Source organism: Triturus cristatus, chromosome 5_1, assembly GCF_964204655.1.
Source record: "Triturus cristatus chromosome 5_1, aTriCri1.1, whole genome shotgun sequence".
Classification (NCBI taxonomy): domain Eukaryota; kingdom Metazoa; phylum Chordata; class Amphibia; order Caudata; family Salamandridae; genus Triturus; species Triturus cristatus.
The window spans coordinates 509840542-509855806 of NC_140587.1; the positions used below are offsets into that span (position 1 = coordinate 509840542).

General features: G+C 42.2%; 1 protein-coding gene across 2 annotated transcripts in view; it reads left to right on the forward strand.

The window, feature by feature from the left end:
* LOC146831135 (uncharacterized) overlaps nt 1-15265 on the forward strand; it is a 351402-nt gene that overhangs the window by 168849 nt on the left and 167288 nt on the right. For both annotated transcript variants that reach the window (XM_085604104.1, XM_085604105.1), the window contains exon 5: nt 10570-10684. In XM_085604104.1, the coding sequence (XP_085460230.1) occupies nt 10570-10684 (115 nt within the window). The remainder of the gene's footprint in view (nt 1-10569; nt 10685-15265) is intronic.

Consider the following 15265-nt stretch of genomic DNA (forward strand, 5'->3'; position numbering starts at 1 on the left):
TATGTTTGTAAAGGTCTGTTATGGTTATCCCTGTCTACCTCTAGCATTTCCTTTAGTATGTTTGAAGCACTAGTGTTTTATCTCTGGGCTCAGAATGTGCAGTCAATGTTCAGAGAATTTTGGTGTGAACATTGCCCTTGTTGAATTGGGTACCTAGATTAACCCAGTGTGTGTACCAAAGCCCAGCACAAAGAAAAAGGCACCTTAAAAAAGAAGGAGGTTAAGACCAAAGAATGTCAAAAACCTAGTCTGAAAAATTCCAGCTTTATTCACCTTCATCAGGATCATGTGTTGTAAGCAGGCCTCCATCATCAGTTCTTGTGGCTGTTTTTCTCTGGTGTAAATGAGGGAGGGGAGCCCCATTTCGGTTCCATAGAAGTGCATTGCAAGGGGAACTCCTTTGGAAATATTTATTACCAGGTTCTTCCTAGTTCACCCAGAGCCTACGGGGCATATTATCAAGAACGGAGTTAAAATTATCGCCGCTTTAGCGGCAGGAAACTGCCGCTAAAGCGGCGATAATGGGCTTGATAATATGCAGCAGAGAATTCCAATAGAAGCCCATGTTCACCAGAACATGGGCTTCGATGGGAATTCACAAGGGCATATTATCAAGCCCATTATCGCCTCCCCGCTTTAGCTGCAGTTTTCTACCGCTAAAGCGGCGATAATTTTAACGCCGTCCTTGATAATATGCCCCTACATCCCTCCAGAGTCAGTCCAACTAGGACAACAACCAGTGTTTATCTACCCAGTGTGCACCGGTGGGCTTCCTCTGGTACCTGTATATTTATTTGGATTTTTTGTAACACACATAGGCTGCCAGAAGGAGATTTTAGAGAAAAGAAAGTCCAGTTACAAAAAAGGGTTAGGGTGGGGTGAGAGGGGTAGGGAAGGATCATCAAAGCCTTTCTCAGTTTCATGCTGTCATCTGTTCAGTTTTCTGGCTAGAATGTGATCAGTGTCATACCCTCCTGTTCTGTTCATAGGTCAAGGGCATTTGTTTTTTCAGACCTACAGAGTGTCATAAACCATCGATCCGGTGACCCAGAAGAACACCTGTAATTCTTCTTCTTGCCACTCTCAGATGCAGAAGCATCATCAATATACAGATCTAAATCTTACGATGAAGGGCAAAGGAATTATTCCTCTTACCATTTCACCATGAAGCTGATAGAGCTACAATGGTCAGTTTAGGGGCTGCATAGTAGTAAAGGGGCCATAGTAGTAAATGTTTGTTGTTTAAAAAAAATAATCCTTATGTAGGAAAACTCAATTTTAGTGTGAATTCAGCCAGGGCTAGGATACAATCTATAGATGAGGTAGTCTCTCTCCCTTCTAAAGATACCTTCCAAGTACTTCAAGTATGTTCCCTTGTGGTTTATTGGTGTAGAGGCACCCAAGATACACGATGGCAAGGTATGTCCTATTTTGTTAAATAGTTGTGCCTCTTCTATCTTCATCATATCTATAGAGTCTGTTGTATAAGTCAATGTCAACGGTATGAATGGAGTATAAAGAATCTTTGAAGTTAGATATATTTGAAAGCTTCATGCCTGCTCTTAACTCCAAATACTGGTGAAGTTGTTTGGCTTCATAACCCCAAGGGTTATGTTTTAGCTAATTATGATGTATGTTTTACCTATTTAATCACAGTTCTTTTAATTGCATATCAACTACATTGTGGCACAGAAAGTTCCATGAAAACAAAAGTGTAATAAATGTCTGTTATATAGGCCTCTGAGAAGGACATGAATGGCTTTATTAAAATATGTACTTGGCTTTACTTTGGGCCCATAGTCCGATAGTCAGCTTTCATTCTGCTACCATGTTTTCTTGTTCTTTGTCTCTCTTTCTATTTCTCTCTTGTTTTACATTCTTAGCACTATGAAGCCTCGGTGGACGTTATTATTATTATTATTACTAATAACAATAGTAATAATTATGACAATAATAACAACAATATATAATAGTGATAATAATCATTTTAATAGTGATCTGCCCCTGCTGAAGTTTTTATGAATCTTGATTAGAAGGTACAAAACTGTTATGTGCTCCCCTTTAATCAATCAATCAATCAATACATTTGTAAAGCACACTACTTACCCGTGAGGGTCTCAAGGCGCTGGGGGGGAGAGGGAGGAGAGCTGCTACTGCTCGAATAGCCAGGTCTTGAGTAGTCTCCTGAAGGTTAGTAGGTTCTGGGTCTGCCGTAGGAGGATGGGGAGGGTGTTCCAGGTCTTGGCGGCGAGATGGGAGAACGATCTGCCGCCGGTGGTCACTCTTCGGATGCGGGGGACGGCGGTGAGGGCGAGGTCGGCGGAGCAGAGCTGGCGGTGAGGGGTGTAGAAGGTGAGTCGTCTGCTGAGGTATGCCGGTCCGGTGTTGTGGAGTGCCTTGTGTGAGTGGGTGAGGAGCTTGAAGGTGAGCCTCTTGTTGATGCAGTGCAGGTCTCTCAGGTGGGGTGTGATGTGGCTGTAGCGAGGGATGTCGAGGATCAAGCGTGCAGAGGCGTTCTGTATGCGTTGTAGTCGTTTCAGGAGTTTGGCCGAGGCTCCTGCGTAGAGGGCGTTTCCGTAGTCTAACCTGCTGCTGACGTGGGCCTGGGTGACCGTTCTTCTTGTTTCGGTGGGGATCCACCTGTAGATCCTATGGAGCATGCGGAGGGTGTTGAAGCAGGAGGACGAGACGGCGTTGACCTGCTTGGTCATGGAGAGTGTGGAGTCGAGGATGAACCCTAGCTTGCGTGCGTGGTCGGTGGGTGTTGGTGCTGCTTCCAGTGCGGTCAGCCACGAGGAGTCGTCCCAGGCCAAGGGGGAGGGGCCAAGGATGAGGACTTCTGTCTTGTCCGTGTTCAGCTTCAGACAGCTGTTCTTCATGCACTCGGCGATGGCTTGCATTCCTTCATGGAGGTTGGTTTTGGCGGTGAGGGGGTCCTTGGTGATGGAGAGGATCAGCTGGGTGTCGTCGGCGTAGGAAATGATGTTGAGGTCGTGCAGTCGGGCGACGTGAGCGAGTGGTGCCATGTAGATGTTGAACAATGTCGGGCTGAGGGATGAGCCTTGGGGTACGCCGCAGATGATCTCGGTGACTTCGGATCGGAAAGGGAGGAGGCAGAAGCTCTGGTTTCTGCCGGAGAGGAAGGAGGTGGTCCATTCCAGTGCCTTGTCTCGGATCCTTGCATTGAGGAGGCGTGTGCGTAGGGTGCGGTGGCAGACAGTGTCGAAGGCAGCTGACAGGTCCAGGAGGATGAGGGCCGCGGTTTCGCCGTTGTCCAGCAGGGCCCTGATGTCACCGGTGGCGCCGATGAGGGCAGTTTCGGTGCTGTGGTTGCTGCGGAACCCGTTCTCCTCCAGGTATCGGGTCAGTTGTCTGTTGAGGGTCTTCTCGATGACCTTCGCCGGGAGCAGGGAGATGGGTCGGAAGTTCTTGAGGTCCTTTGGATCAGCCTTGGGTTTTTTGATTAAGGCGTTGATCTCGGCGTGCTTCCAGCTCTCCCGGAAGGTCGCGGTCTAGAAGGAGATGTTGATGGCCTTGCGGAGATGGGGTGCGATGGTGGCGTTGGCTTTGTTGAAGATGTGGTGAGGGCATGGGTCTGACGGAGAGCCATGGCCTAGTTCCCTTAGTTGCCATTAGTTTGGGATAAACTCACTCAAGACTGTTATTCAGGACGTCCGTCTCTGATAATTCATATGCAGAGTCCACAGAATCTTCAGAAGCAAAGTGTGAATTAAAGGATTTGTCCAGAACAGATCAAGAAACATGAGCCGAACCCTAATGGGTCTGAATGTCTATATGTTATTGTCAATATTTGGTTTGTTTTTAGGTTAATGCATTTTGTTGCTAACCCTACATTATTCCGCACATATAGTGTTCTAGTGAGTCTAGGATTGTGGGCAGCCTTTTTCTTTATATGTCTTTGTTGAGGTGAACTACTAATTATTGCATTTTCTTTGCAGACAGGCGGTACAATGCTTACCGTTATTAGGTCATATAGGAACAATTTGAGATTCAAACCCAAAAGTGCAATAGAGGAGTTAAAGGCAAATGCTAATTCTGCAAATGAGAGAGATCTAGTCTTCCAGTGGTAAAGAATAAAGCATAATTGTGATATTTGTCCATGACTTGCTTTGCTCTGGTCTAGGAGTGGTAGCCGATTGAATCTAGTAAATTCCCATCTAGCAACTCTCCAATTACTTTTATCTATTACATTATGTTATGTTATGTTATGTTACCAAATACTGCAGGAGATGCCCTGGTGCTATGTACACCATAGAAATGAGACCCCCGTATGAAGCAGGTAGACAATGCTGCTATACTACTAGAAATCAGCGCCACAAATCCTAAATATCAAAAAGCAAGGGGGCATATTATCAAGCCAGGCGATAAAATTATCGCCGCTTTAGCGGCAGAAAACTGCAGCTAAAACGGCGATAATGGGCTTGATAATATGCTCTATGGAATTCCAATTGAAGCCCATGTTAAATGTGAAGGACGTCTAACATGGGCTTCAATTGGAATTCCATAGAGCATATTATCAAGCCCATTATCGACGTTTTAGCGGCAGTTTTCTGTCGCTAAAGCGGCGATAATTTTATCGCCTGGCTTGATAATATGCCCCATAGTTAGGGTGAAGGTGCATATTTGCGAGATTTCTGAATCAAAGAATCCGGACCGCTGTGATGAACTGCTTTAAACACAAGACAGTGGGACGTAAAATAACCCTCTTTTTCACTGGGAACTAATGCAAAGATTTTAATGCCTCAGTGGTGGAAGAGAAGTGAGGGAGGCCCAAGGGCAACCTGGCCGCGGCATTTCATATTCTTTCAAGCTTTTTAAGAAGGCCTTCATCCAGCTCCTGGGAACGAGATTTACAATTGTCCAAGCGACTTAGTATAGTCACCGGGGACACCGCTCGGTGGACAGATTTGGGAAGGAAGGGCTGCATCTTCCTAAGCAGTTGCAATAGAAGAAAAACCAACTTGTTGACGCCACATGTTTTCCTTGGTTCACTAGGGACAGTTCTGATTCTTGGTTGAGCCCCATATTTTTAAACATTTTAGATGGAGTTGGCTTGCTCAACTAACTCCTAGGGCAAAAATCCAATGGCAATAAGTACGGAATAGAAGAATGTTTAATCAACAGTACTTCCATCTTGTTAAATATGAGCGAGTTGGTCTTCAGCCAGTTAGACACCGCTGCCTTATACTACGTTTGTAGGGTTTAACTTTCCATGCAAAAATTATATTGGATGTTTACGATTTTGAAAATGTATTGCACGCATGGCTTGCTACTTTCATAAGGAATTTACTGCGTTCAATATTCTCAATTTGCAAGAATGTAAAAAAAAAAAAAAAAGAAACTTAGTACTCTCATTATTCTGTACTCTTTTCCAAGTGTTAAAAGTTGTGTTTCGACTTGTCAAAACTCACATTAAAGACAAAAACATATATACTATGCAATACACAGTCATAGTTAAATCTAATAACGACATACGGTCAGTTGACTAATAATCATTATATTTTAAAATACAAACATTGGCGCATTTACAATTTTAAAAGCATATTTGTTTTAACTAAAGGTTGATATGCTCTCAAATTACAGATTATAAAGGGATCATTCACAATTTGGACAGAAACCTTATGCTTACTACATAATACGATTGTGGCCACCGAGTGTGGCATCATATACATGTAATGACCTTGCTGGTAAATATAGTGATCCTAATTAAGCCTGGGCAAAATACTATTTACACCAGAGTAATCAGAGTAGTTTTGCTAATTTCATATAACTCTTGTAATGTGAAATTACCCTAAATTACAAGATTATGCCCGTTCATGTAATTTGGAGAAATCTGGGGTAAAATGTCTACCCAAGAGCACAGGAATAGAGTGACAGTGGCTGGTCGCTGCTGCTGTTCATATTCTGTTGCACTTAGCACTATTGTTATAGCACAGAATGCATCTTCGTCAAAATATCGCTAAATGCAGGATTACTCTCCTCGTGTTATCGATGTAATCTTGCCTAATTTTGCTGTAAATTAAGATGCAGCAAATTGCGCGAGTTACATCTATCCCTTAATTTTGCCACAAATATTGCCTCGCTTCCATGTTTTTTAAATCACATTATTTAAAAGTTGATACTTCCTGATGGCCCATCAAAACACAGTTGACAGAAGTTGTCAGTCATATTCTGGATAACAGCACTAGGCTAAATATATCACATAAATTGTGTTCACTGATCTTTAGACACTTGCGTTCAATCCCACAGTTGTTTTGAGCAAATTAACTGCTTCACTAACTGACGTGATTCAACCACTGTACAAACGTTAGAAACTCTAAAAAGTCCTATTGTGTCCGAGCCTAAAGACACATTTCTTTGTGTCTTTAGGCTAGGACATATAGTTAATGAATGCACATGTTTTAGGATCAACATGACAGATATAATAGCATCTTTCCTTTTACTGTTTGGCTGTCAAACTCTTTCATTAGCCTGTGCTTACTTTGTTTAGAAAACCCAATCTTAATTCTACTTGAAGCGTTAACATATTAGTTAAGCAAAAAACAAAACACAAAGTTGGATTTCCCTATACAAACCCACAAAGATTCCACCTCGCAACAATTGAGCATCTAATCTCAACCCCCAAACCCCTTACCCCCACCCTCATGGCCTTTTTATAGGCATTTCGTTCTAAAACATCATAAGGAAATACATGTGACTTAATGCCACAGGGGCACAGCTTTCTCTCGCGAAGAAGGCTGAAAACCATGGAAAGATATATGGGCACAAGCCTTTTAGACGTGGAATTAGGAAATTCAAAATGTATGCTTGAAGTTTCCAGATATGGGAATGAGCCCAAATCCGATAAAGGTGTTTAACATGAGCATACAAAATAAAAGCTGTTAAAATAACTTGGCTTCAGCAACTGCGGGATTTGTGATGCTAATTTGTGTGATTTCTCAACATTCTTCTGCAGACAATGGGTTCCACGCAATAAATCTGTGTAAAAGGGTGAGCAATGTGAGACCAAGCGAGGCACATCGAATAGGAATGAATGCGAGAAATACCATTCATTAGGCCAATTATAAGAAATAGAATGCCTATATCATTAAAATGGCCAACCTTATCAGCTCTGCTGGTCCACATTTGCTGTCATTTTCTGTGTCATCCTAGGAGGCCATGTATGCCAGAAATGCAGAAATGTTCATCATTTATCGATTAACTGCCCTCGACAGGTGCTGCCTTAGCATAGCCTGTTTGACACCTATGGAGATTCTTCAAGTCAGTCTGAGTCAGCATAGCATAGCACTCTGGTGCCATATTGGAGGGCATTCCTTTACAAATGGGAGTAAGGCCCAGTCTTACCACAGAAGCACAGAAACCATATCAACACACAAATAACCTCTTGGGTCTGAGCATCTTTAAAACATGAGCATGAAAAGAGGAATATTGTAATCAAGCTGTGTCTAGAATGACAGTGCCCTAATAAAGAAAAGGAAAGGAATCCCTTTCAGGATGAATGCCCTCACTCACCAGAAGGTGACATGCTTCATCATTTGGGCTTTCTCCTCTCAGTGGGAAAACCTAGTCCCACTGAGGGCTACAACCACCGCACTGAGAGGTGGGAGCTCAGGGATGTTTTAAATGGAGAATTAGGATACTCAGATGACAAAAGGACCTTTTGTCATCAAGCAGTCTTCAATAGTAACTGCTTTGCACTGTTTTTATTTCTGGCAGGGCTAATGAGCCAATAAAAAATCATTTTTTCACTAGCACTAGCCAGTTTTAGATCACACTTACACTTTTTTCAAATGAATCTTCTTGCGCTGCGCCCTCACTTCACATAAAGTGCTCGTCTTTGGGATCTGAGTATCCTAATTCTCCATTTAAAACATCCCTGAGCTCCCACCTCTCAGTGCGGTGGTTGTAGCCCTCAGTGGGACTAGGTTTTCCCACTGAGAGGAGAAAGCCCAAATGATGAAGCATGTCACCTTCTGGTGAGTGAGGGCATTCATCCTGAAAGGGATCCCTTCCCTTTTCTTTATTAGGGCACTGTCATTCTAGACACAGCTTGATTACAATATTCCTCTTTTCATGCTCATGTTTTAAAGATGCTCAGACCCGAGAGGTTATTTGTGTGTTGATTGATTACGTAATTGGGGAAAAACTTCTTGCAGGTCTTAAAATGTGTTCCCTTGGACCCCCTCCCCCCTTTTTTGTGTGTTATATAGCACAGAAACCATAGCCATGTTTTCTACATGTTGTTGTTAAGTGTTTCTTTTCATTATGTTGGGTTCTTCCTCTTATGCTAAGTTACATTCTTGTGCTTTCACATCTATGGTTCCCTATTCCTATTTAGCTGTTTGTTTTTATATGTATCTTGTTAACAGAGCTGGAATGATTTAGTGCTTACTAAAGACACTGCCAAAAGATCAAATATGATTTTAATATTCCCAGATTTTCTACAGCGTCTAAAATAATTAGATCTGAAATAGGCTCAGAGAAAAATAGGTCTGCAGAGGAAACTAGATGTGTTTTATAAGTATTGCATTAAGAAAAAAATGCTACATATGGGTAAAACGAAGGTATTGGCTTTTGGGAATGGAAATCTGAATTGCATATGGCAACTAGGGAATACAAAAATAGAAGAAGTAAATAAGTATAGATACCTTGGGATGTGGTCTGAGAAGAAACTGCAATTGAAGACCCACATTGAATTATAAAAAGCAACAGCGTTTTCCTCTGTGTGTGGGCTCAATACATTTAGTAAAGAATATGGTGTGCCATCCTTAAGACTGGTTTTATCAGCCTATCTTGCCAGGATTCACCCACAATTTCAATTTGGTGCAGAATTACATGTTTAAGCAGTATTCCCAAACTGTTTTTATAAAGAAGGATAATGACTAAAACGTATGCTGTCTCTACCACAGTCAGCAATGATTCAGGCTATAAGAATACAAGTTGACTTAACAGCTTGGGGCTACTTAACCTGTGCGTCTTGGTCCAAACAAAACCATACACAGAGAATGGAGGTGGGCACAAGACTTTGGGGCTGATTAGGATGTCGGTCGGAGGCAACTCTGCGATTTTGAAACCGACCGACCTCAGGTCAGTGGTTCGAAACCACAATTTTGATGCGACCGCACATGGTGCAGTCGCAAACTCCCATTTCCCTATGGGAGATTGTGCGACCGTCAAAACCAGCTGTAGCACAAGCTCCCATAGAGAAATGGGAGTAACTGTAAATCCCTGCACCCTGTGGCAGGCACCTCATGTTGCCTGCCACACAGTGCAGGAATTTACAGGGGGGCACCACCAGAGCCCGCAGAGGGAAGGGGCCCCCAAAGTCACTTTCCAACAGGCTTTCCATGTTGGAAATCCCGACATGGAAAGCCTGTCGGAAAACCGACATCATAATCCCGATGGAGGAAATGCCGTCCGTAAGAGATTATGTGGCGCTTCCTTGAGCCCACCGGAAGCCAGTCGGATTGACCAGTAGGTTTGGACTCTGACCACGGTCATTGAAATTCGGAGGTCAGACTTCAAACCAAGGATGTCAGTCGGTAAGCCTCCAACGAACAGTCGGAGGCTTACCGACCAACATCCTAATTAGCCCCTATATGTCTTCTGTAGTAGGTAATCAATAAATACAGTAAACACAGATTTACAAGTTGTAGGAAATTGGGTTACTGGTTGAGGGGGGTTAACCCTACTCAAGAAGCAACCACAATTCTTGTCAAGGTGAAACACAAGCAAACCTGAAACCCTACTCAAGCAGCAACCACAATTCTTGTCAAGGCGAAACACAAGCAAACCCCAAATTAACCTGCTCTTAACCCTCTGGTAGCTGGGCACAAACGCAGTCAGGGTTAACTTAGAGGCAATGTGTAAAGTATTTATGCAGCACACAAACAGAAATAAAGTGAAAACACAACACGAAAAAATCCACACCAATGCAGAAAAATAAAGTACATTTTAATAAATTATTTGACACCAAAATGGCAAAAATCCAATTAGTAGATCCGGAGGCATTTGGATGCTGGTGCTCGGTTTTACCAGACTAATATTGGCAACTTGTTGATTGAAGGCGGGATTTGTCTGACACATATTTATTTTTCTACTCAATAATATACATGTTGTTGGTAAGTGTTCTTCAAATTATGACATATCAGATCTATGGCTCGTAGTCCTATTTAGCTTTCCTTTGTTTTGGTGAATCTTGTAAACAGAGATGGAATGAGCTATTGCTTACAATTCACTTAATTGACAATCTTCTGTAATTTGGCCAAACATCCAAAACCTGACTATTTTCCTAGTCTCTCGGTGATTTGTCAATTTAATGTGTGTACTTCTCTATCTAACATTTGCCTCATGCTGAATCTGCACTTTAAAATTTAATAAAAAATTCATGTCAACATTTAATTTATTATTTCACAGCTGTGGTGCTCTTTTCTAGAGGTTTATCAGACTTGACAATAGTAGGCTGGGGAAAGTAAAAAGATCTGTGAGGATATTGTGGACTTTACAACACATGCTTCATACTTAATTTCATTTGTTTCTCTTATATAGGAGGTGCAGTCTGAAATAAATACATTACAAGTAGAGCTTGGTACAAAAGAAAGCAGTGCGGAGATCCTAAAAGCAGAAAATGAGGCATTACAAAGGAAATTTCAAAGTCTTTCAGGTATACCAAAATATAAATATAAAATATAAATAGTCAAACCCTTTTATGTTATCGATTTGGCACAAGAAATCACAGATATGAAAAGCTATTGTCTTAACTCAAATTCTAGTTTATGTTTCAGCCTATATGTCTTCATTGGGACCCAATGCCAATCAATTCAATCACATACTAGAGTTGTTCTTTGAGCAGAAGATAGCCATCTACAAAATGTATGTGTGTATTATGGTAAATCTGGGCAATTGGTAAAAGACAGTTGAGGTAATCCTAAAGTTTTTAAGAGTCAAGCATGTGTATTGTTACATTTAGGGAAGATAGATGGGTGAAAAACTGGATTCCTTGACAATGGAGGGAGCTGCCTTGTCCAGTGAAGAATTTAAGCCAGTTCCAATATGTGGAGTGAAGACCATGCCGTCTTCATTTGGTCATATGCTGGTTCCTATGAAAATGATTTTGCAAGATGGACAAAAAAGGCTGTTTGATTCAGGAGCCTCAGGGAATTATATGGATATTAAGTTTGCTCAATCCTTTTTAGATAGCAGTGATTAACAAAAACATTATTGGAGAGTTAAAGGCAGTAAATAGTCCAAAGCTGTCCTTAGGGTCTCTAAGTTTCCACATGCATATGATTTATTTGGTATGTTTTGGAAATCATCAAGCAAATATATCTCAACAGAATCTGACCAAGTCTTTTGTTTTTTGGAGAAATGCTTTTCGTTTGCCCCTGTTTTGAAGGAGCCAATTCTTGATCTTTCATGTATTGTGGTAGAAGGATGCCTGGTATCATACGTTAGGAGAAGCTTTGTCCTAAAAGGTCCCACAGCTAGACAAGTGCATCCAGTGGCCTACTTTTCCCAGCAGAATTAAATTATACTACAACAGACAAAGCACATTTGGCAATAAAGAGATCCTTTTGAAGAATGGAGTTAGACACACAGTAGAAGTTTATACTGACCCTAAAAATTTGCAATTTTAAAAGAGGCTAGAGCATTACCTCCCAGACAACTTAGATGCACCTTGTTCGTTTCTGATTATGACTTTGGGATACACTATAAACGTGGTCCAGACAGTGGGACGGTGTGCGTCTTATCCTAGCAGAACCAATCTGAAAATGAAAATGAGGTAGTTGGTGAACCTCCATCGATTTTGCCAAGTCATACTCAAGATAGTCATTCTGTACCATTGATCAGTATTGAAAGATCAGTTTGTTGAATATTTATCAGCGTTCCATGCATCACATCATATCGCCTCTACATTATACATGTGTACATTGCATTCCTACAATAGAGAATTTAACAGTGATTTAAACATTAGAAACAGTAAATAAAAATTACTTTTAAAAAAGGTATTTGTACTTTAACTGTGTACATTCTTCTGCAGAGTTGATACCTTACAAAGACATTAGTCACCCCCCCCCCCCCTCCAGGTCCGATTCCCTTTTTGACTAATCATATCCTTGTCACCCTTTCTGAAACTATTTGTCACTTGACATAAAGAGCAGTCCTGCTTTGGAGCATTCAGGAGCTAATTTGTCCTGTTGCTTCCCGACTACAACACTCTACAGCTCAAGGCGGTCGCAATCGACCCCGCCAGGTTTGTTCCTGTGTGCCAGAGGAAACTATGCCCGGAGACTGCGCACTCCACCCATCCTCCACCTCTTGTTCTGTACGCATAGTTCCTAGTAGTGCAGCCCATGTTTCCAAGTTCTCCTCTAGCTTGTTAGCCCTGCGACTATGCTTCCTACGTATTTTTTCACTGATTGGCTACTCATCTAGGTCCTTACACCATAGTGGTGTGGGGGGGCCCTGACACCTAGCTATCCCATAGCAACTCTTCTCTTAGTTAAGACTAATGTCAAATGCATAAACATACAGCACAGTTGACCTCCTTCAGACTCCTTAAGATGCCAAGCAGGCACTCTCTGGGCAGGCCCTCGATAGTCAACGCAGTCACCGCCCTCAACCTCACAATCCATTAACCCGCCACCTTCAGGCACTCTCATGCCATGTGTAGGAAGGAGGCTCCCTCTCTTCCGCATCTGGGACAATCCGCACCTCTGCCTGCATACATCCTGCTGAGCTTAACCGGCATTAGGTAGGTGTGACATACAAAATTAAAAAGCATAAATTTAAATCTAGCGTTACACGCAACTGTCTTAACCAGAGAGCAGGTCGCGTTCCACTCCAGGTCTGTTAGGGGTGTCTCAAGATCCTCCACCCATGCCCTCTGCTCCGCCGGGTCTCCCCAGGCCTTGTCCTTCTTGAGTGTTTTATAGATATGCTTCACCATGTGTCTCGCTGAGCCCGCTGTCAATAACAAATATATGGTTTCTGTCTGCCCGGGCACACTCAGGAAGTCAGTCCAAATTTCCTGCGCTGTACTTTCCAATTTGGCAGATTGCAGAAATTGGCCTCCTCCAAGCGCAAAAGCCTCCAGTGCCTCCTCAAAGGTGAGAAATGTCTCCCCTGGATATAAGTCCCCCAATGTTTCGCATCCCCTTCCCTTTATCTCGCTGCAGACATGTACTCCTCAATACGAATAAATGGAAGTAGCATTCATCCCTCTAGGTCCCTTGCATTACCTTTTAAATACCCTAGTGATCACTTGTTCCCACATCTCCACCACCTGATGAATCAAGTAAGCGGTGCAGGCTTGCAATGCATCATAGAGCCAGCAGAGAGTACTCGCCATACATGCCATACAGAATCTGTGTCTCCCAGTTGTCTTCTCCAGAGGTCCATTTGGCAACATGCTGCTGTTTGGACTCATAATAGTATAATTCTAAGTCCGGGAGACCCATGCCACCCTCTGACTGGTCCCGTTTCAGCTGCAGCAGTGCTACACTACTTCTCTTCCTTGACCACACAAGGAGAACCATTAGGCCATCCAGCATCTTGAACAGGCTAAACAGTAACCCACTGAGTACATACAGGAATCTGGGTAGGAACACCATCTCTGTCACTGTGACTCTCCCTGCCATGGACAGTGGAAGCGTGATCCAGAATATGACAGACTTTGTCAGTCCGCTGGCCAGTGGCTCAATACAGTACTGATGCTAAAACTCTATGGTATGTCCCACTATAATACCAAGATAGCAGACCGAGGTGGTTTCCCATTTCAAGTCCAGAGGGGGCAAATCTTCTCTGTGAGACCCCGCGGGGCACCAAGAGGGAACAACAGTGATTTTTAGCCTGTTAATACACAGGCTTGCTACCTTGCCAAAGTTGAAACATTTCTAGCCGAAGTATGAGCAGAGTGGCAGTCTATTGACAGGGATAGAGAAAAGGAAGACAGAAATGAGAAAGATGAGCCAAGGTATCAAGGTAATACTCTGTATTTACTTTCAGCTCAGCTAAGACAATAGGCTATGAGATGGGTTCATGATTCTAAAACTGCTTGGCATCATGGAATCGCAAAAACGTTAGTAGCAGTTAGAATGTGTTTTGGTGAACAACTCGAGATAAATTCTACTTCTGCTTAGATTAAATGATCAGATATTAGACCCAAATGTCAAAATTGTAATGTCAATTCTAGTAGTTGTTGATCATTTGACTACGATGGAGCATTTCATTGCATTAGCTGGGTTGCCTTCCTTCATAGAGTCAGCACACATCTTTGCACATCATATTAATCGTTTCATGGAATATTCAAAGGTTATGATTACTGACGGGATTGCAATTTACTTCTAAATTATAGTGTGCATTGTGTAAAAAATTAGATATCGAAGTCAGTCTGGTCTGTCTACTATTGACAGAATGATTGAATCAATGTGTTGAGCAGTGTTTGAGGTATCAGGCCTTACTGCAAGAAGAACATTGGAGTAAGACACTGTGATTACCAGATTAATCTATAACGGTGCTGAGCATACTGCAATAGGAATATCACCTTTCCTTTCTATATATGTACATCAGCCTAGGCTGTTGCCCTCAGATTTACTCTCTTCTATATCAGTGCCCTCAGTAAAAGAATATTTAATTGCACTTCAAGAAAGTCAAATTTCAGCACAAGAAGCATTAAAAAAAGGCCAAGGCTAGCTCCAAACTATATGCAGATTGAAAAAGGATTCTAGTGCTCAAGTATGCAGCAAGGCAGAAAAGTATGGCTAATCACTAGGAATATTTGATTGTTTCTAAGTTTATTGGTCCATTTACCAATGAACACAAGGTGAATCCTGTAACAGTATTATTAAAATTGCCCTAGTCCATGAAACTCCATCCTGTCTTTCAAATGTCCTTGTTAAAACCCTGCTGTGCAAAAAACATGTATTGCTCGAAATCCTGAACCAATTGATGTGAATGCTGTAAAAGATTATGAAATACACAAGACTTTAGATACATGAGTTGTTAGAATAAAATGCCAGCATTTAGTGGACTGCAAGGAGTTTGAACCTGAACAGCGATCAAGGGAACTGGCTTCCAGTCTTCAAGCTTCTCGTCTGCTATGTGAATTTTATAACAGTAACCAGGTGCACCAGGAGCTTGGATGCTGATATGTGAGCCCTTGAGTGGAGCATTGTCATGATCCATGGCACATGCTTGCATTTGTTCACTGGTCCATCGTGGAAACACACAGCTCTGAACATCT